The sequence below is a fragment of the Giraffa tippelskirchi genome, chromosome X (genome assembly GCF_054371585.1).
Source record: "Giraffa tippelskirchi isolate mGirTip1 chromosome X, T2T-mGirTip1v1.2.pri, whole genome shotgun sequence".
NCBI lineage: Eukaryota > Metazoa > Chordata > Mammalia > Artiodactyla > Giraffidae > Giraffa > Giraffa tippelskirchi.
Window position 1 is genome coordinate 82446547 of NC_137289.1, and position 23516 is coordinate 82470062.

A 23516-nucleotide genomic window follows, 5' to 3' on the forward strand; every position below is an offset into this window, starting at 1 on the left:
AAAAAGACACCAATTTTTAAAACTATTTTTTAACTCCAAAGAAAAAAGGTATATAAGGAAATATAATCATGGCATAGTTCAGCTGTGAACTGTAGTTATAATCACAATGTAGGCTCTATTAATTAAATCTCAAATTATGACAAAACTATACTGGGAGAATCAAATAGGGGAAGTATATATGGAACAGAGGCTATAAGGGAGCTAAATCTCCCGATGTATGAAATTAACAGATACCTTGTTTAGGAAATCAAGATGTTAACAGTTTAAGCATGTTACTTAGAAACATGGACATAGATGACCTGATCCCTTCCCCAAGATTCTGTTCTCATCCTAAATAACAAAATATGACAGGAAAAAAATCCAGTTTCAATGGATCTTTTTATTTATTTAATAGATCACCAACTTCATCTCCCTCCGTACCAATAATTGGAATTTCATCTTGTTTCCATGCTGAGTAGTGAAACAATGACAAAGCTAATCAGAATAAGCTACTTCAGAAAGAGAACTAAGCTAACACAGCCCACTTTCTTTTAACAGGCATATATAAATATACATACTCTAGAATGCACAATGGTTTAGTCTCTAAGAAATTCAAATGGGATCTTGAAGAATGTAGGCAATTCACGGGTACAGCAAAGATGAGCTGAGATGTTCTGCAACTGTTTGAGGGTTCCTGGCACTACATCTCTTGGCCACTAGCTGATTCTTGACAAGGGGGAAGACATTAGCTAATGCCAAGTGGAGATGCAGACAGTGCTATGTTGACTTAGGGGCTATGCACAGGAACCAGAAGGCAGAAAAGTACTAAACATTGCTGAGAGCATCCACTCCAGGAAGGACTTTACCTGTTTTTGAGAGAACACACACACACACACACACACACGGTCAGCATTACTGTAAGATCCACTAAGCCAGATCTGTTCCCTCCTATCTTCCCAATAACACAGCAGTTCTTCTCTAGGATATATGGCCAGGAGTTGAGTAACTTCTACATTTTGGGCCCCAGGTGTACTAGAGTGTAACCTCTTTGAGAATAAAGGTCTTCCCATCTGGCCCTCCCCACATCAAATGGAACCTGGAGCTTTACTTGAAGTTCCTCCATTTGTACTGCACATGACTTCTAATGACAACACTACCACCTACTGTCTCCACTCCATTCTACTTAAAACTCTTACTGCATAAACCCTGTCATTTCCCCCAAAAAAGCCAAAAACGTTAAAGATCCTCACCTTCCAGGAGCTCTAAACTGGCACCACCCCCAGTGCTCACATGACTGACTTTATCCTCCGTGTTCCATTTGGCACAGCAAGTAGCAGTGTCTCCACCACCTGTTGAACGAAAACCAAATAAAAAGGGGAAAGGAGAGAAGAAAAAAAAGACTGGCACCAAAATTATAAGGCACTGTGCTCTCAAGCCCAAAAGGTAGCTGATAACCCCCAACTTCATCTCATTTAGACGTTTCTCCATGAATCATATACCCACTTAGCTCTCAAGATCCACCCGACACCAAGGAACCTAGGAAAAGTTAACTATTTCCCCTCTACTTTCCTCTGATCTTCTGCCAACTCACATGGCATTAGCTTTGTACAGGACCCCTTACCTATGATGGTGATACAGCCCCTGGAAGTGGCTTTCACCACCTCATCCATAAGGGCTTTGGTTCCTCGGGCAAAAGCTTCCCATTCAAATACACCCACAGGTCCATTCCACACAATCTGCTTAGCCCGAGCAACAGCCTCAGCATACTTCTTACTGCTCTCAGGACCACAGTCCAAGCCCTAAGGGGCAGAGGTAAAAAGAGAGGATGAGCTACCAAGAAAAGCTACTTAGAGGAGCAAATACCACACCTCCACCAAGACCAGAACTCAAGGCTGAATACCAGAGTGCCTTCTAGAACTAAAAGATACAAGATACATTTCATTCTTTAAAATTACAAACTTGTTCATATCCTTTATGGAAGATCAAGTCTAAGGGAAAACCTCAAAAGTTATTTGACAAAAACATTTTTAGCCACATTATTTTATGATTGTAACTAGGTCAGTGGTTTTCAACTAGGGTCAATTCCACCCCTCCCTAGGGAACATATGGTAGTATCTCAACATTTTTGGCTGTCATGATTTAGAAGTGGTAGGGGGTTACTACTTGGTATCTAGTGGGCAAAGATTCCTTAAACATCCACCAATGCAACAACAGCCCTCCATACCTAAAACTACCTGAGATGTCAATAGTGCCGAGGTTGAAAAACACTAAACTAGGTCAGTGGTTCTAGTGCACTGATCTTGTGGTGCATCAGAATCACCAGGATGGCTTGTTTAAGCACAAATTTCTGGGCCCTACTCCCAGAGTTTCTGCTTCAGCAGGTTGGGAGAGGGGGCAGGAATTTGCAGTTTTTAACAAGCTTCAAAATGATGCTGCTGTTCTTGGAACCACACTTAAAGCCGCATACCTAACAAAAGGACAGGGACTAAGCAAAGCAGGATGTCAACATTAACAATTTTGTATAGATGGAGAGTACTACAATCAACTATTTAAATAAGTCCTTAATATACACATAGATTTTTCCCTGCTTGTAATAATTGTACTACCTTAATGTTTTCATATACAAAAAATTTCTTATACAGGTTTCTAGGCAGAAATAATAATATTTAATCCAACATAATCCAACAGAACAGACCAAACTATGAAAGTACATAGCATCATGCACAGCAATCGGTTAAGTACTTAATAAACATTAAATAGATGAAGAAACAAAAAACAGTTTGCCCTCACTTTTCAAATGAAAAGTCTTAGCAGCAATCTGATACCACTGCTTTTGCACCATGGATTCTCCCTGAAGGAAGGGCTCACTGCAATATTTGGAGCACTTCTTTTAATTTTTTATTGGTTGAATGAATGATACCAAAATGTATTTGTTCACTCATACTACCAACCACCCAAATGACTCACCATCCAGCCAGCAGGTATGCCAGAGGCCACAGTGGCTTGACCAGTCTTGGCATTCTCATCAAACTTATCAGCAGTGACAAAGTCAACAGGCAAAGTAATCTTCACGCCATTCTTGTCAGCTTTGGACATCAGGTCTTTGACAATCTTGGATCCCTCTTCATCAAACAGAGAAGTGCCAATCTATATAGGGAAGTCAAGATAATGATCAGCCTATTTACTAAGAATGTGGTTACCTCACAAAGCAGACAGTATGAAATACAACACAATATAAAGGAATAATTCTAAGACAAAAGAAAAACAACTTGCAAAATAAATAAAAATGGGAGTTTTTAGGGCTCATGCCATAAGCTAATTTCCTTTTTAAATTTACATAACCCGCTATTTCTCACGGAGAGCTATTTCACATCTGCTTGGTATCAGTTTCCTACCTCCATGTTGTTGAGCACCTTAAGGAAGGTAAAGGCCATTCCACCACCAATAATCATTTCATTGACTTTGTCCAGCATATTATTGATCAGCTGGATCTTGTCTGCAACTTTAGCTCTGGAAGGGAAAGCAAGAATCATCACCAAAAGAACAAAGGACTAAGGAACTGATATTACACAAAGCCTGAGGTTTTATATCAAGGGACAGGAACAGAGAAATGTCCCACAAAGTGACAAAAGTACTGGCTCTCAGCCTGGTGCTCTGTGAAGACCTATAGGGGTGGGATGGGGGGGGTGGGAGGAAGTCTCAAGAGGGAGGGGATATGTGTATACTTATGGCTGATTCATGTTGTTGTACAGCAGAAACCAATACTTGTTAAGCAATTATCCTCCAATTAAACATTAAAAAAATATTTTTAAAAAAGTAGTGGCTAGCTTTGCCCTATGTTTCTCCAACACCAAAAAGCCAATCCACTACTAAGAAATATTTTTAAGGTGTGGCTCTTCACCAAGAAGGGCTTAGAAGACTTGCAATCATCTAAAGAAATCACAAGTTCCAAACAGATCTGTTTTGTCCCTTTTATTCCCCCAAAATCAAAGGTCAAGATTGGTAATTATACTTGAGAAAGGCTGCTAATTGTGGGATCCCTAAGCTCACTGAGAACTGTCCTAACCCTAAAGCAGGTATCAAATTACATACCAAACAAATATATACTGAGCAAAAATAGACAAGATATTCACACTCTTAGTTGAATGTTTAGTTGCTGGAACATTTGCTTTATGGCATTCATTATTCTGTTGGACCACATGATTCAACATTGGTTGTGGGACTTCCCCGGTAGTCCAGTGCCTAAGACTTTGCCTTCCAATGCAGGCGGTGTGGGTTTGATCCCCGGTCAGGGATCTAATATCCCACATGCCTCATCACCAAAAAAACAGAATGTAAAATGGAAGCAATGTTGTAATAAATTCAATAAAGACTTTAAAAATGGTCCACATCAAAAAAAATCTTAAAAAACGCTGAGTACTTACTCTGTGCCAAGCACTGTTCTAGGTCTTTAAGAAACATAAATATCACTGGGCAAGAGCAAAGATCCCTACCCCCTTGGAGCTTATATTCTAGAAGGAAATAAGATAATAAATACAGATGTACCTCTCACCTCTGTGAGAGAAAAATATATACATATCTAAACGGAAGAAAAACAAATTCACTTGAAGCACAACCTTTAAAATCCTTGACATAAGTAATGGCTTGCCTTCCACAAATATTCCTATATATCTAAATCCCACTTAAATAAGCAAATCACCTTGGGCTTATTTGCCTCTTCAATAAACAAGATGATATATATACTCTGTAAGAGGCCTTATGCTAGGATTTGTGAAATGGAGGTTCAAAACCATAGTGATGTGGGAGAATGGATGGCAAGAGACTATTGATCTCTCACTTGTAAAGACTGATCACCACCAAGGGTAAGAATGGATTAACTGCTTTATACAAAAACATACACATACACACGCAGAAAGAGAGCGAGAGGGAAAGAGAAAGGGTGAAAAGTGATTCAACATCTAAAAAACATGGGGTGTTCTATATATCAAATGCCCTGCTTCTTTATAAATCAATAGAATGAAAATAAGAGAGAACTATTATAAAATAAAATATACCTAACAACCAAATACAATGCATAAACTTCATTTGGATCCTTATTCAAACAAACTGACTGTAAAAGGCATTTCTGAAATGATGGAGAATTGCTTGCTGAATACAGACTGGGTATTAGATGACAGTATTAATAATAAGACTATTAAATTTTGTTAGGTATAACAGATGGTTATTTAAAAGAAATCTCAAGTTATGAGATGTATACGTAAGTATCAGAAATGAAATTATATGATATCTAAGACTTGCTTTCAAATACTTCTGACAAAAAAAGGATTAGAGGACAGATGAAACTGGATTGGCAAGAATGCCAGGGTAATAGGTACCTGTGAGTTTATTATACTATTTTTTCAACTTCTATAATGTTTGAGTGTTTCCACAACAATGTTTTGGGTTTTTTTTTCTTTTTTTGGCCACACTGCACAGCTTGTGGAATCTTAGTTCCCTTATCAGGGGTAGAATCTGGGCAGTGAAAGCGAGGAGTCCTAACCACTGGACCACCAGGGAATTCCCAACAGAATAATTTTTTCAATGAAATGTAAAATCTTCCCCTACATTGTTCATGTTCTCAGGGACACTACATTGCAAGAAAGGTGGCAAAAAAAAACCCTCCATGTAAACTTCCCCCAAATAGCAATTTTAGGCACAGTCCAAAACCTAATCATAAGCACTAGGTGGCACTCACTCCCATATTGCAGAGCTAGGGAAGGACTGAGAACAAAACTCAAGTCCTAGTCTCCAGAGAAGCAAAGATCAGTGGCTGACCTTTATAATCCAGTTCACAAGAGGGGCAATGCTTCCAGGACACAGATACCAATACCTACCTTAACTATTTTTAGGACCCTGAAACTGGGCTCACGAAGCCTGGAGAGCAACTATGCTACCTGAAATTGACACCCAACTCCAGAGTCAGCTTTCATAGGGAAATGCTGAGTGTGTTCAGTCCCATGGGGAAAAAAAAACCCTGCTCATAAAAGGGTCAGGAGCATCCAGCCATAAAGAGGCTGCTATCTAGATAGTCATGCCAAGTGACAAGATCTTATCCAAGAAGTCCCAGGTCTCTGTCCCTACTTTATCACCTAAAATGTATCCTCCTAGTCTCTTGACCTGCACTTCTGAAATTTCTACTTTTAAATAAGACAGTAGCATACCACTATTCAGAGTACTTTTCCCCATAGGAGAAAATATAAAAAGGTATGGAATCTGGAAAAATGAGTTCCAAATGATATATTCAACACATATAAGGAGGTTTTCATATCTGAAAGGCTCAAGTGCTTCAAAAATTGTTAGATGAGCAATAGTGGGCAATAGTGGATCTTTCCAATTCTTCCCCCCAGAACCATTTTCTATCCTTTCTAGCCCTGTTCTCTGTCCCAGGAGGCTGACCTGCATAGACTGCATCAAGGAGGTCCTAAGCCCTCTGACATCCAACTGGGTTGCAGCCCATTGTGGGTAAGAGGGGATACATCAATAGGACATTAAAATGAGATCAGAGTATCTATTTCCCTGGCTCCTTCCCTGCTAGATGACTATCCTCCATTTGACCAAAGGCTATACAGGCCTGGGAGGACCCATTCTGTCCTCCAGGGGATCTTCCTGAACCAGGGATTGAACCCACGTCTCCTGCAGATCCTGCACTGCAGACAGATTCTTTACCACTGAGCCATCAAGGAAGCCCAAGTTATGGCCTACTACCAGGTAGGCTCAGATCATGAACTCCTTATCACCAAATTCAGACTTAAATTGAAGAAACTGGGGAAAACCACCAGACCATTCAGATATGACCTAAATCAAATCCTATATGAATATACAGTGGAAGTGAGAAATAGATTTAAAGGACCAGATTTGATAGACAATGCCTGATGAACTATGGATGGAGGTTCATGTCACTGTACAGGAGACAGAGAGCAAGACCATCCCCAAGAAAAAGAAATGCAAAAAAGCAAAATGGCTGTCTGAGGAGGCCTTACAAATAGCTGTGAAAAGAAGAGAAGCCAAAAGCAAAGGAGAAAAGGAAAGATATACCCATTTGAATGCAGAGTTCCAAAGAATAGCAAGAAGAGATAAGAAAGCCTTCCTCAGTGATCAGTGCAAAGAAACAGAGGAAAATAATTGAATGGGAAAGACTAGAGATCTCTTCAAGCAAATTAGAGATACCAAGGGAACATTTCATGCAAAGATGGGCTCAATAAAGGACAGAAATGGTATGGACCTAACAGAAGCAGAAGATATTAAGAAGAGGTGGCAAGAATACACAGAAGAACTGTACAAAAAAGATCTTCACGACCCAGATAATCACGATGGTGTGATCACTCACCTAGAGCCAGACATCCTGGAATGCGAAGTCAAGTGGGCCTTAGGAAGCATCACTACAAACAAAGCTAGTGTAAGTGATGGAATTCCAGTTGAGCTATTTCAAATCCTAAAAGATGATGCTGTGAAAGTGCTGCACTCAATAGGCCAGGAAATTTGGAAAACTCAGCAGTGGCCACAGGACTGGAAAAGGTCAGTTTTCATTCCAATCCCAAAGAAAAACAATGCTAAAGAATGCTCAAACTACCGCACAATTGCACTCATCTCACATGCTAGCAAAGTAATGCTCAAAATCCTCCAAGCCAGGCTTCAACAGTACGTGAACCGTGAAATTCCAGATGTCAAGCTGGTTTTAGAAAAGGCAGAGGAACCAGAGATCAAATTGCCAACATCTGCTGGATCATTGAAAAAGCAAGAGAGTTCCAGAAAAACATCTATTTTTGCTTTATTGACTATGCCAAAGCCTCTGACTGTGTGGATCACAACAAACTGTGGAATATTCTGAAAGAGATGGGAATATCAGACTATCTGACCTGTCTCTTGAGAAACCTGTATGCAGGTCAGGAAGCAACAGTTAGAACTGGACATGGAACAACAGATTGGTTCCAAATAGGAAAAGGAGTATGTCAAGGCTGTATACTGTCACCCTGCTTATTTGACTTATATGCAGAGTACATCATCAAAAACGCTGGGCTGGATGAATCACAAGCTGGAATCGAGATTTCCGGGAGAAATATCAATAACCTCAGATATGCAGATGACACCACCCTTATGGCAGAAAGTGAAGAAGAACTAAAGAGCCTCTTGATGAAAGTGAAACAGGAGAGTGAAAAAGTTGGCTTAAAGCTCAACATTCAGAAAACTAAGATCATGGCATCTGGTCCCATCACTTCATGGCAAACAGATAGGGAAACAGTGGCTGCCTTTACTTTTTTGGGCTCCAAAATCACTGCAGATGGTGATTTCAGACATGAAATTAAAAGACACTTGCTCCTGCGAAGGAAAGTTATGAGCAACCTAGGTAACATATTAAAAAGCAGAGACATTACTTTGCCAACTAAGGTCCATCTAGTCAAAGCTATGGTTTTTCCAGTAGTCATGTATGGTTGTGAGTGTTGGACTGTAAAGAAAGCTGAGCGCCGAAGAATTGATGCTTTTGAACTGTGGTGTTGGAGAAGACTCTTGAGAGTCCCTTGGACTGCAAGGAGATCCAACCAGTCCATCCTAAAGGAGATCAGTCCTGGGTGTTCATTGGAAGGACTGATGTTGAAGCTGAAACTCCAATACTTTGGCCACCTCATGCGAAGAGCTGACTCATTGGAAAAGACCCTGATGCTGGGAAAAACTGAGGGCAGGCGGAGAAGGGGACGACAGAGGATGAGATGGTTGGATGGCATCACCAACTCAATGGACATGAGTTTGGGTAGACTCCGGGGAGTTGGTGATGGACAGGGAGGCTTGGCGTGCTGCAGTCCATGGGGTTGCAAAGAGTCAGACACGACTGAGCAACTAAACTGAACTGAACTGAACCAGGTAAAAAACACTACTTAAAGCATGATCTTGAAGAGTTCTCTGTACCCGCCCAGGATGGCCAGGAAGGGTCGCTCGGGGCTCTCCAAGGCCTTGGCAAAGTAGTTCAGCTCCTTCTTCATCAAAAAACCTCCAGCCTTCTTTGGCAGATTTACTCCTACCATGGAGCTAGAAAGGAACAGAGACATTCAAATTTTAGTCAATCCTTAGCAATTCTCCCAATTCTAGAGGCCATCTCCTTATCACTGAAATACTTTCACTTTTGAGACACCAGGACACCATGGTTTTCATCCCCAAACTGCAACAAAACACTTGGGTACAAGACAAGGTTTTTGGCTAATAATGCAGGATAAAGGAGAGCAAGTGAAAAGCAACTACCTTAAGTAGAATTTAAGATACCCAATTAACAGTCTTCAGGCCAAGGGTTTAACCACAATAAATTATCAGCCAGGTGATGACAACAGGGAAGGATTCCTCTATTTCCTTCCTATTGATAGCCTAAGACTCTGCTCCCACAGCAATCACAAAGGGAGAGCTCTCCATGAAATATCTGAAGTAAGACAGAGCAACATCTTCCTAAAGCTCAACAGAAAGTTCCACAATCCTCAACATTTTTTAGTTTTATTTCATCTTTAGATCAGGGATGCTCAACAAGAACCACAGTTTTATTTGTAGCTCCAATTAGAGATAGAATCCAAAAAGATCACAACACAACACAGAAATTTCCAAAACCATTCCAGAGCTTTGGCTGCTTAAGTAAACAGAGAAATAATGCTCCCAGTTTGACAATGAACAAAAAACTTTTAGTACCTGTGGGCTCGGTGAGCAGTGCCAAAAGCATCGTTGACATAAACATCCCCTAGCTTGGAAAGTGAAGCTCGGAAGGCTTCTATTTTGGTTGGCTCAGCTTTAACCTACAGAGAAAAACAAAAAAGGGGTGGGGAGGAGAACATAGGAGATACTGATGACTCCAAAGACACAACTGTAAAAGCATTTCTTACCAAGAGTAAGATCCTGAGTTGGCAGGATAGCAATTTTTAAAACTAGCAACAGAATCTGTTCTTTCTTCCAAATATTCCAGATCTTTTGCTCATTTCTGCATGTTTCTGCTCTCCTTTGCCTTCCCTCAAATTGCAAGCCTAAGATTCCTGTATCACAGCTTAACCTCTAATCACATCCCACTGGTCTCTCTCTAGCTCCTAGGACAAAATACAAATTATCCTTCTCTCTCCTTAACTCATTGCTTCATTTTAACATATTCTCCTTGTAAAATTTAGGATTATACTGGAATCAAGCTGCTAGCTGCCAAGACCTTTCTGCAAATGGAAAAAAGCTCTCATACATATTTCTCATGAAAGCAACAAGGGCAAGCTGGGACAGAGAAGGCAGATGGAAACCTGACAACAGAAAAGCACCTCAGAAACATTGTATATATCAGAAAGAAGTAATTCATATAGCTTTCCCTGGAAGTTAGGCACCTGAGAAAACAATACACTTCTACAAAAAAGATAGAGGGACAAAAAGTTGATATAAAACATGGCTTTGAATGTCAGCTCACTATCCAGGGATACCACCCTTCTCATAGGGGAAAGAAAGCAGGACAGCAGGATAAACAAAGAGTCTCCAGTAGGAAACAAAGCAAAGATGTATAGAAAGCCAGATGAGGGGGATATGGCAGAGAAGTTTCAAAGCAGATGTTTACTCTCTGTCCACCCCCATTCTCCTATATATTAAAGTGAAAGAGGCTGTCACAAAGAACAGGGGCTTTCCTCTAGTGGCCCAAAGAATACAGGGGCACTAATGCTAAAACTAAAGTATAGAGCCCCCATAATCTCTTTAGAATGGAATATTATCTGCCACTCGTGACTGCAAGATGTGTAGTCATGAAAACACTGCCCAAATGGCAGGAGACCTGGGTTCTACGCCCACATCTGACATTAATTTACTGTGTAACCTTTGTCAAGTTTTTCTCTATCCTTCCCCATCTATTAAAAGGGAAGGTAACTTCTCTATTTAAGAACTGTTCAAGGGAAAATGACACAAATTAAAAGCTATCTATGAAAAAGGTACTATAAAATTAATAATAATCAGAACCTATTTCTCATTTTTTATCTGCCAGGAACCAGAAGGAAGAGAATGCTCCTAAAAGATAATGCAGGTACCCTGCATAAATGAAAAATTTCATGCCTCACTTCATTTTTTATTCACTTTGAACTTATGGCTGGCTCCAAAAGTTTCAAGCATGAAAAGCCACTGGACACTAAATATAAATTAAACTACCCACAAAGACATAGACTAGCACAGTTGGTTCATCACTTACTGTATATAAGGTTTTGCCTCAACTTGCCTCCTGCCATTTCTAAGCCCAAGAGTTGAGCAGCTTGAGTTTCAGTTTAAAAGGGCACCAAATTTTAGGTCAGCATTTAACTCCTACTACTGTAGCAAGACCATGCCAAAGGCAAGATAAGGCAAGACCTGAGCCTGCAGTGCTAAGAAAAGAAACTGCTTGAAAGTAGGCACTCTGATGACCTTAAGAAATGTCAGAAGCACAACAGGAGATTGAGATGCTAGCCTCAGAGCATCTTGTTCCCCAAGATACTAAAGACATTAAGAGTGGAAAGTATAAAGGGTGCTTTCTGATTCCCTTCTGCATGCATGCCCAGTTGTATCCAATTCTTTGTGGCCCTATGGACTGTAGCCCACCAGGCGCCTCCGTTCATGGGATTTCCCAGGCAAGAATACTGGAGTAGGTTGCCATGCCCTCCTCCAGGGGATCTTCCCCACACAGGGATCGAACCCGAGGCTCCTGCATTGGCAGGTGGGTTCTTTACCACTGAGCCACGTGAAAAGCCCAGCTTCCTTTCTACGAATAGGCAAATTCGAAATCATCCTCAAAAGAGCCAACTGTATCATTTAATATTTAAACCCTGCTTGTCAGGTCATGGTAATCTATTTTGTGGGTATCTATGGTTGCCTTTTAATTTTTTTTTTGGTTTTTTTCCCCTATGGTTGCTTTTGTACAACAATGGCAGAGTTGAGTAGTTCCAACAGAGACCATATAAGGTTGTGACTGACCGTCTGACCCACAAAGCCTAAAATATTTATTGTCTGACCCTTTACAGAAAGTTTGCTTACTGATGGACTGAGCTATATATAAAGCCCAGCAACAGTACTACTACCTCTAACTTTAGTCAAATAACTGCCTTTCTGAGACCTAGGTTTAAAAAAAAAAAAAATGATGATACCTGTCATTCCTTATCTTAAAAAATTCAAAGAAATCTCCTTTACACTTAAGAAAAATGCCTTAAACCCGAGGTAATATCATCATGACCATCATCTACCTAACTCAATCAAATGTTCCAAATAGTCCCTTTCCACTTGACTTAGGAAAGTACTTTTTCTGGTCGCATGATTCTTTTATAAGAAAACCCCAATGATATCAAATTTAATTTACTGTCTTCAAAGTACCAAGCTCAAGCTTTAAGTTAATTCCTCCTCGAAATAAGAATACATATTATTCTTTCATAATACACTAGGGCCTGCTGCTTATAAAAACTGTTCTGGCTTTGACAAAAAAATCTAAAACTGGCTCTGCTGGAGGAACACCTGGTATATCATGGATACTCACTCCCCACAACCACCTGTGAATGTCTGCTCTCAGCCCTTGGGAATGACAGCCTACACTCTGGTAGGATATTATCACATACTATTAGAAACATACATCTTCATATATCAAAGGCCAGGTGTGTAACAAAGGGACAACCAAGATATTTCAAAAACCACTTGAGCATGATGAGGAGGGCTTCCAGGGCTGGCAATATCTTATTCTCTGACCTCGGTGGTGGTTACACAGGTGTGCTTACTTTGTGATAATTCATCAATCTGTGCATTTGTGCATTTCTATATGTATGCTATATTTCAATAGAAAGGTGTCAAAATAAACATGAGCTTCTTCTATTCTTCAATCACAGTCTCATATACTCAGCCCTCCTCACCCCTACTAATGTCAAAATCACAGGTCCAACCTTGTTCCCAGAAGCATCTTTTCCCTTCCCTTCTTCCTCCACATGAAAACGAAGGTTCTCCAGCAGGATGACAGACCCAGCAGCTGGGTCAGTACAAGCCTTCTCCACTTCTGGGCCCACACAGTCCTTCAAGAACAAAACATCCCTGGAGAGAGTATGACACAGAAACACTTGAACAGTCTGAAAGTTAAGAATCAGCAACAACATACTTGACAACATCTCCTGTCACAGAGTTGACCAGAGCCTCAAACATACTTGCCGAGCAGAGATTTGAGTTCTACAGCAACTGGCTGCAAGGAGTACTTATCAGGCATGGGGACACCATCAGGCCTGCCCAGGTGGCTCATAAGAACAACTGACTTGGCTCCATTGTCCAAGCAGTATTTGATGCTTGGAACAGCGGCCTTGATCCTGCAACCAAGAAGAGACAGCAAGTAGAACAAGGCTACTCCTAAGAATTAGTGAGAACTATTTTATTCATGGCCTCATAAAACATAGAGCCTCCTTTCTTCTCCAAATTCCTTCAAATCTACTGTCAGCAACTCAGTGATGGTCCTCAGGTTCATGTGCAGGGGAAGAAGTTAATTAGGATGTCAACCCTCCACCTAGGGTTATACAATCTCATCATGTTTTGCACCTTGTGTAGAAAAAATTTAATACAGCAGGACTGAAACTGCTGTCTTCAGAAGGACCTGCTTGCAAGGTTGGCCCTTGGCTCGTGTCTGGGAACTTGGCTTTTGAGGTGGTCCTTCAGTTCTCTGACAAAGGCTGTTCACAGTTCCTAGACCGTCTGTACAAATAGATTTATATTCAACACCTGCTTCCCTCTAGTAGTAAGGAATTTTGGTAGCTGCTGGGCAGAGGGTACCTATGTGATCAGCTCCCAGTAAAAATCTTGGGAGTTGAGTCTCTGAAGGGCTTTTCTGGGAAGAGATATCACACACAATTACTGCATTTTCACTGCTGGAGAAAGGAGCATACTTGATGTCATGAGAGGGAGAGAGCATGGAAACCTAAGCATGGATTTCTCCAGATTCTGCCTGTCTTTTCCGCTTGCTGATCCTGTCATGCATCCTTTCACTTTAAAAACTTTAGCAGTGAATCCTAAACACGTGGGTGGTTTTAGGGACCCCCGAAACACCCTAAGTGTTTGACTTTGGAAGAAATATAAAATTCCCAAATCTTGAAACCATTAAAAGAAATTTTGGGAAAACTGAAAAAATGTAACTTTTCAGTACCCATTACAAAATCCTAAGTCACTTTTTTATGTAGGAGAAAATAAATACATTATGTAGAATATGGTTGGCATAACACATTGTGTTTACTAAATTATAGTTTAACCAAAAATGTATTGAACTTCTTTAAACACTTCAAATTTTTGTTACAAACCCAATACTAACTTTCCATTCTTGGCAGTATTTAAGAAATTAAACCTGATAACAAAGAAAATCATTTATTTATACAACAAATATTTATTGAATGCTACTTTTGTAGCAGCTACTATATTAGATTCTGAGAATACAACAGTAAATAAAATAATTTCTGCTCTCACAGAAGTGATAAGAACTATGGAGAAAATAAAGCAAGGTACAGGGACAAGAATGACTGGAGAATAGTGGTGGAGGGGATTTTAGAGGCGGTAGCCAGGGAAGGTCTCTCTAATAAGATGACATTTCAGCAAAGAATGGAATAATAAAAAGCCAAATTATGTTTCTAACTATCTTATGCTATTTGGCAGATATGAAAACTCAATTATACCAAATAAACAAGAAATCTTCATCAGGAACATCTGCCCAATGAAACCAAATTAATCTTCGGCGCTTTCCCTTAACAGCCAAGTTCTATTATTTCTAATGCTTCATTTTATTTATCAACTCCAGGGATTTTTGAAAATGAAGATCTACTCAGACTTGTTTCTCTGCTTTCTACTCATAAAATACCTTGATAGGCATATTTCTAATCTTTTATGTATGCTGCAGAAAATAACAAAAAAGCCAAGAAGGGTCAGAGATGCCTTGTACAAAGACCTTCCACTATGGTGCAGGAGGGATGTGCTTGACAGAATGCCGGGCTCTATTCTGGGGCCAATATCTGAAAATGTTCTAGGTCTATACCTGCACTGTCCAACATGGTAGCCATTAGCCACAGGGACCTCCTGAATACTGGAAATGTGGTTAGCCAGACTGATATGTTATCTAAGAGTAAAATACGTATTGGATCTCAAATACTTAATACCAAAAAAGTTAAATGTTCCTTTCATTAATTTGTAATTGATTACATATTAAAATGATTATTTGGGGCTTACTGGATTAAACAAAATATATTAAAATTAAGTTAATCTGTTTGCTTACTTTTTAATGTGGCAACTAGAAAATCTTAAATTACATGTGGCTTTTATTATATTTTTATTAGACAGCACAGGCCTAGATCATTAGAACATACCTTTCCAGCTCAAACCCTTCATTTAAAATAAAAATCTTTTAGAATCTAATCAAAAGCAATAATAATACTAACACTTAAAATTTCTGCTTCTGAATCTAGGAGCCAAGACATGTGGAGCAGCCTAAACTGACTGGAAGTATTATTTCTGAAGTCTTCCCTTAAATCAAAATTCTGAAAAACTGATTTTATGGGGGCCAGCTAGAACAGGGGCTTGTAAAACTACATCCACAGTTCTTAATTTTGCAGGAAAGCCAAGTAACCTTAAATCTTGATATTCTTTAAAAATGTATAACCCCAAATTCTTCAAATTAAAAAAAAGAGGAGGAAAAAAATCACCTTCTTAAAATGATTTTTTTTTTCAATTTCTAAATTCTCATAAGAAAGCAAACCAGATGGTGGGTTGGTTGAAAGCCAAGATCATGCAGCTTATGTTGCCATAGTTCTAAAATAAGAATGGAAAACCATTTCATTCCATATACTCAGACCCAGGTACATCTTAAACCTAGCTCAGGATGTAGCAGGGACATTACCTCTGGTTGTTTGTTATCTGGTTGTTCTTCATAGGAACATTGAAGTCTACTCTGAAAAAGAAACAAAGTGTCAAGTTCAGAGCCACGATCAAATTATCATTCCCTCAAAGATTATGAGAGGCACTTTTAGTGAACCAGTTAAATAAGTGGAAGTTCAAAAGTCACCTTAAAAATAATCAGCAGTATTACAAGATAGTGATTAGTCATGCGGAGGAGTGTGGGAGTAGTGACTTAGACAGGACACCAGAGGGAGCTTCAGGGGTTCTGATATTGTTCTCTTTCTTGATGTTGGTGACAAATGTGCTCTTTATGTGATAATTCTTTGAGCTTTTGATTTAGGTATGTATCTCACACTTTTTAAGAGAGAAATTTTAAAAAATAAAAAATCACAGGAACAAGCCCTGAAGACCTGGGAAGCTGAAACTAGTTCCATCTAAAGATTTCTATGTGGGACCAGCATGCTACTATCTAATAATGGTGGCAGCCTGAAGGGTAAGGTTATAAAGAATACATTTGGATTCTGATTTCTCTGGTATTATTTCTAGGTCCTAATGAAGCAAACATTACTCAAAAAAAAAAACTGGAAAAATAAAATACATCAAGAGATTATCATTCTTTTTGGAGAAAGTCTGGGACCTCAGGACCAGAAAGAAACCCAGTGTCCAAGACCAAGTTCACACAGCATCCTTAAAGCAAAACACAGTCAATAACCATAAGATAGCTTCTTTCTAAAAGCCTGATAGGACATTTTGCTGTACACCTGTACACAATATTGTAAATCAACTATACTTCAATTTAAAAAATTTTTAATTAAAAATAAAAACCTGAGAGGAGAGGATGGAACATGTGACCCTGCCCACCTAACCAAACAGGCAATCAGAAGAGAAGCAATCAAGACAGCACAGGCAGGGAATTCCCTGGAAGTCCAGTGGTTAAGACTCAGCACTTCCACTGCCAGGGGCTCAGGTTCAATCCCTGGTTGGGGAACTAAGATCCCAAAAGCCACAGGGCATGGCCAGGGCAGGGGAAAAAAGACAGCAATTTACTGCAGTATCCTTTCTTATGCAACTTCTTACTGCTTGATCATTTTTAAGAACTTATCATTCCTTCCCCCTTCTTCCAGACAGATTGGAACCTCAATCCCATAGAAAGCAATGATGTGTGGTGGCTAGCTATCTGTAAGGTTTCACCCGCCAAGATCCTTTTTAAGTTGATTTCTTTCTCATCTATAGAATGGGGATGATAGTATCTACTGCACAGTTATTGTGAGAATTAAATGAGTTAGCGATCTGCAAAGTGCTTAGGAGATTAACTGATAAACAGTGCCATAAAAGTGGTAACTATTATTATTCATGTGATGACTTCTCCAAAACATGATTCTGTGATCTAAAAGGCACATCAACCATTACTAAAGACAACAATGAAGGTATGACTGATTCAAAAAGACTGTTGCTGTGTCTGACCATAAAGCTCCATCACTAGTCCTTCCTCCCTTGGGCTGAGGCTTGGCAGACAATTACAAAATCCTAAACCAAATAAGAAGACCACCAATTTCCTATGTCCCCTAGGCCTGTACTCTACTTCACTTAAGAATAACCTTTCCAAAGATGAGTTGAAGGACTAATTCTATATTCAAATATTTTATTTAAAATCTTAAAAAATAAAAGCAGTATGCCTCTGAAGAAAGAAACAGTCTACTTCATTTCAGGCTACTTGATTCTGATTCTAAGCATCTTCTTTAAATATCCTGAGCAAGGCTCAGAGCATTCAAAGAGGAGAGAGTATCTCATTACCATGGATCATTTTCCCCCACACTCTGCAGCCTCCAAGAAGGCGCATATTCAAAAGGGTTAAGAGCAAGGGCCCGAGCACAAGCCATCCCTTCAGTGCTGCTCCCTATCCCAGAGCCATGACACAGAGGAAATTCTCTAGAAACACTCAAGAATCTCTCTCATCTATTCATGCTGCCATGGCACAGCTTACTGATGAGAAAAGGACTTGTACTTTCTTCTCATTGCTTGTGGATTACCTTCCCCCATCATCTCCTAGACTGTTAACAACAGCTCTGCTTTTAGCTTCTGAGGAATCCCCCACAGAAACTGCTCTGGCCTATACATTTCACTTACCCTGTGTAAAATCTGCACCCCTTCCTTTTCTATTTCTCTTAATCCTGAGCTCAGCCTCAGGAACAAAGTCAGGTATCACTACACACCACTCATAATGGATGAAATAAAAAATGACATCAAGCGTTAGTGAGGATGCAGAGAAATTGATCACTAATACGCCCATAGGAATATAAAATGATGCAGCTGCTTTGGAAAACTGTCTGGAAATTCCTCAAAAGGTTAAGCATGTGTGCTAAGTCTCTTCAGTCATGTCTGACTCTTTGCGACCCACTGGACTGCAGCCTGCCAGGCTCCTCTGTCCATGGGATTCTCCAGGCAAGAACACCGGAGTGGGTTGCCATGCCCTCCTCCAGGGGATCTTCCCAACCCAGGGACTGAACCCAGGTCTCTGGCATGGCAGGCGGATTCTTTACTGTGTGAGCTACCAGGGAAGCCCAAGAATACTGGAGTGGGTAGCCTATCCCTTCTCCAGGGGACCTTCCCAGGAATCGACCCGGGGTCTCTTGCATTGCAGGCAGATTCTTGACCAGCTCAGCAACCCAGGAAGCCCATGCCATAGACTACTATTGAGCAATCCAAGGAATAAACTACTGATACATACAACAATATGGATAAATCTCGAGGGCATTATGCTGGGTGAAAAAATGCCATGTGTGATCCCACTTATATAACATATTGAAATAAAATTTTGGAAATGCAGGACAGATTAGTAGTTACCAGGGGTTTAGGAATGGAGGGAGAGGGGCCAAGATGCTAAAGGATGACACATAGGGAGATCTTAGTGCTGCTCAAAGAAAATTAGTTTTGTATCTTGGATAGTGGTGGGAGTTACACAAATCTACACATGTGATAAAATAGCAAAGAACTATATGCTTTATTCTAATGTCAACTTCCCTCCTACTCTTGATATTGTACTGTAATTATGTAAGATGTATCCAGTGAAAGAAACTGGGTGAACACAGGGCCTCTCTATACTATCTTTGCAACATTCTGTGAACATATAACTATTTCAGAATGAATCTTAAAAATATTAATTTAGTTGTAATAAGGATATCAAGTCTCTATCACCGGAAATCTCAGAAGTCCAGGCCCACTTCCATTAAAGCTCTCCAAGAAATCATTCCCACCCTTACTTCACTGTCCCTGATCAGGAAATAGGGGTATTATGGCTCTCTTAGAGGGCTTCCCTGGTGGCTCAGATAGTAAAGAATCAGCCTGCAATGCAGGAGACACAGGTTCAATCCCTGGGTCAGGAAGATCCCCAGGAGCAAGAAATGGCAACCCACTCCAGTATTCTTGCCTGGAGAATTCCATGGACAGAGGAGCCTGGCGGGAGGCCACAGGGTCGCAGAGTCGGACACGACTGAGCGATTTATAACTAACTGGCTCTCTCAGAGACTTTTTTTCTTCTCTGCTGTTTTTCCTCCCTGTTTCTTCTTCCACTACACCAACTTGTAGCTGTTGCTTAACAAGTTACAACAGGTTAGAGAAAAACAGTGAGGTTTCTAAAAAATGGAGGAGGGGGAGCAAGCAAAAGGGAAGGAAGTGCTTCACAAGTCGGCAGAGCAGTATGACTGGCAACCTACGAGAGGAAGAAAGGAAATGACATGGCAAAATTAAACAGGAAATTTACTCAAGGTCTATAAAGTCAAATGGAATCCTAAAAAGCTGAGGTACAACCTGGTAATTATCCCGTCAGAGATTTCTGGCTATCAGGAAGTTCCCTCAACAGATCAATTTCCCTTGGCAGTTCAAAGCAGGGGCCGCAAACATCATAGCTCCCTTTTGCAAGACAAAGAAAGGAGGCACGTGAAGCAGCCACTACTCTGGAGGCTCCACTTCCGGAACACTGCCAGCAACCACTACATAAAGGCAGTTAAAACAAAAAGAAATTTGAGCTGATGATGCAAGGCTACCTAGACTCTTGCAAAAAGCAGTCCTACAATATGACTCTCTGTTTAAGAGCTACATTAATAATCTGGGAAAAAAGCAACTTCCTGTCCTCAAATCAGATAAGTAGAATTTATTCAGATTACAGGGGGAAATTATTGACTGCAACCTTCAGCCGACAAAGGTCTATTTTAACCTGTCCTCATTCACTATATCCAAGAATTTAGAGGATCTGGTTGGTAGCCAAGGAGACCCAAATTCTAGTTCTGGTTCTGCCACCAACTTGCTAGTTCAGTGACCTCGGATAGGTCATTTTCCACCAGCAAAACAGGACTAACCAATCATCTCAAGGCTTACGGTTAATCTGCGTTAAATGAAACTTTGAGCCCTGGAGCAGAAACATATTTCAAATTAGGTCCGGAGGGAGAAAAGATAAGCACCTCCTCCAGTCTCACTCTCAGCCAGCTCAGATAATTCCTCAAGCCTGGGAAGAGAGCAGATAAAGCCCTAGACTGCAATTGTAGGAAGGTAGCCAAGATCTAGCTGCACGCCACTGTCCACTTGTCCTGTTTTTCATAAGGTCTATCCATCTTTCTTAAAAGCATCTGAGGGGTAGACAGGGCCATTATCTAATACTAGGATGGCTGTGATTCCTACTCTGTTCAGATTGCAAAGGACTAGGTGATTCAGCAAAAGGGGATACCAGGTGTTTTTCGTAGCCATAAGCCATTGGGTTCTTCTGATTATTGCCATAGCAGGGCAGAGAAGGCCACTTGTAAACTAATAGTGGCCATAACGAAATTAGAGGGAAGGGGAGAGCTACATTAACTTTTAGGGCATCCACTGCTACTGCTGCTGCTGCTGCTGCTGCTGCTGCTGCTGCTAAGTCACTTCAGTCGTGTCTGACTCTGTGCGACCCCGTAGACGGCAGCCCACCAGGCTCCCTCGTCCCTGGGATTCTCCAGGCAAGAACACTGGAGTGGGTTGCCATTTCCTTCTCCAATGCATGAAAGTGAAAAGTGAAAGTGAAGTCGCTCAGTCGTATCGGACCCTTAGCGACCCCATGGACTGCAGCCTACCAGGCTCCTCCGTCCATGGGATTTTCTAGGCATGAGTACTGGAGTGGGGTGCCATTGCCTTCTCCGTAGGGCATCCACAGAGTACACCAATTCACAGCACCTACCTAGTTTAAGCCTTAAATAAAGAGAGATCGCCTACTGCTTTCTGAATCCGTTAATACAGAAAAGTTGCCCTCTCTTGAACCAGCCCAAATTGGGAAAGGAGCTGGATCACATCATTCACATGTCTGCCCATCAATCAACCACTTCCCTAAAAGGACAAGACTACCCAATGCTGTCAAGCACTTATGCTGGCAAAAGCATCACCCTTGGATCCTATCAAGGTCAAGTTAGTTACATACCTAACTGAATTCCTGCAATTAGCTCCTGGCATGCACGAATGTACACATGTTACAAAAAGGAGAAATGTAAAAACTCCATACATCATACTAGTAATTTTGGCAAACAAGGGAGAAACCATGTGGCCAGGGATCCACATGTTTGGAGAAAGAGACCCCAAGGCAGGTGTCGAGCCTTCCCCACTTCTAAGATCCTGCCTCTCTAGCCACCTCTGGGAGTGAGGTTAGAGAACATCAAGAACGAGCAGCCACACCCTGCTCCACCATTACCCAGTATGTGTCACAATCCTGATGCAAAACCCAAGGCCTGTAGTCCAAAGACACTACAGGGCGGCAGAGGCCTGTTACATAAGCTCTGCAGGGCCTCCTTCGGTGCGCCCCACCCTACCTCACCCTCCTATCCTCAACGCTTCAGTGGATTCTACTCCTGAACAACGAAATCAACATCCTCTGGGAAAGATGTTCCTTTGGGCAGGGACCTTATAAAAGTGGGCCGTTTCTCATTTGTCTGGGGTGGTCTAGGGTGGTGGGGGAAGGAAAACTATCCAAATGACCTTTCAACGTCCCTTCCCTGGAGGCCTAGGGATCTGCAGGCTAAGCATTAGGTCCCACCTCGCCAACTGAGAACTGGAGGCGACGGAACTGCCCTTCAGAAATAAGAAAAGAGGGCAAAATGGATCCCCGCAATCTGACCCTCCCTGGGAGGATCCAACCCTGCAAAGGGCAACTTCGGCTCCGTTTCTGGGCTGGGGAAAATGAGGTCAGAAACCGTTAAACCCAGGCAAAACCTCAGCCACAGTGGTGGCCAGCCTCGCCCTGCTGGGCTAGAGCCCATGGGGCCGAGAGTACGGCTAAAGGTCACCTGAGGCAGGAGGAAAAGTCGGCCCCGGCCGGAGAGGCTGCGGGAGAACCCCAAGGATTACCTCATGACGACCCGCTTCCCCTTCACATCCAGCTTGTCCAGAGTCAGCTTGTTAGAAAGCGACATCTTGGCAATTCAGCTGCAGCGAGAGGCCAGGGGAAGAGACAGCGGCAGAGACTGAGACCGACTCAGGGTCTGAACGCGTGGAAAACGCCTAGCACCTCGCGGGCCCGTTCGCCACGCCTCCCGCCCCGCCCCTTTCCGGCCGCTTCGCCCGGCTCTCGGCGCCCAGTGGCCGCTCTGGAATGCGGCCCGAAGGCACCCGCTGGCTGCCATTGCACCGAGGCCCTGTCAGTCAGCGAGGCGCTTGTGGGACGTGCAGCTGCCGCCAGTCACGTCCAGCACGCAGCAAGCGGCCGGGAACTTTCGTGACCAGAGGCGGGAGGCGGTGCCGCCGGGCCAGCGGATGTAGGGATCCGGAGCAGGTTGGCGCCGAGGGGCGGAAGCGGAGACAGCCTGAAGCCCCAGGCCGCGGCCCGGGTTCCTGCGGCCGCAACCAGGGCAGCTGCAGAGCCCCGCAAACCCACGGCACCCTGGGGGAAAACGTCACCCCACACCCCATGGAATTCCCGGCAACCCTATTCAGGATAGATGCAAATGGCACCTCCTTGTGGAAAATTTCAGTTTTCCTGGCTCCCCCAAAAGGAATTCTCCGTAAGACTGCTAAGTGCCTTTAAGAATTGAGACCTTTCAGAAATTGGAAAAGGCCCTGGTTCTCCCTTTCTCCCCCGCTTACCTTTTATTTTTTTGTAATAAGTGCAATGATTTGATTACAACGCAAAGCTAATGGCAAACACATAGAACGTTTTTCACGTATTAACTCACATTGCTCGCAAACTCGCAATACTCATTTTACAGATGAATGAACTGATGCACAAAGAGGTTGCTTAGAGTTTCAGGTCTTGTAAATGGTGGATTCAAACCTAGACATTAAGATGTAGAGTTCATACACCTAACTATAGTATAGTACAGATACCACTGCTCAGGACCAGGCACTCGGGTCCAACATACTTACAGAGTTGGCTGGAATGAAATAATTTGAGTCAGAAACATAAAAATTTTCCATATGGCACTCAAGATCCGGGTAAGATGTAGGAAATATTAATTCATAGTGCACTGGTACTGAGACACAAGTTCGAAGTTATAAGTATTTGTTCCTTTCAATCCTGTCAATGCATATTTGGGAAATCTCCATGGAATTATTTCCAACTGACTCTGAATTTGAGACCCAGATGGGCCTGCTGGCCTCCTGCATCAGCTCTGCATACGTTTAGCACTCATTTCACTCCACCT

General features: G+C 41.7%; 1 protein-coding gene across 1 annotated transcript; it reads right to left on the reverse strand.

Annotated features, from left to right (window-relative positions):
* Positions 1–359: 359 nt before the first annotated feature.
* PGK1 (phosphoglycerate kinase 1) lies at positions 360–22353 on the reverse strand. Its single transcript, XM_081563550.1, has 11 exons — positions 22225–22353; positions 15869–15919; positions 13152–13307; positions 12897–13041; positions 9682–9785; positions 8920–9039; positions 3375–3489; positions 2947–3126; positions 1601–1778; positions 1230–1328; positions 360–845 (listed from the first exon to the last, which is right to left on the reverse strand). Exons 1-11 carry the CDS (start codon positions 22287–22289, stop codon positions 805–807), a joined length of 1254 nt encoding a protein of 417 aa, XP_081419676.1. The 5' UTR covers positions 22290–22353; the 3' UTR covers positions 360–804.
* Positions 22354–23516: the final 1163 nt, after the last annotated feature.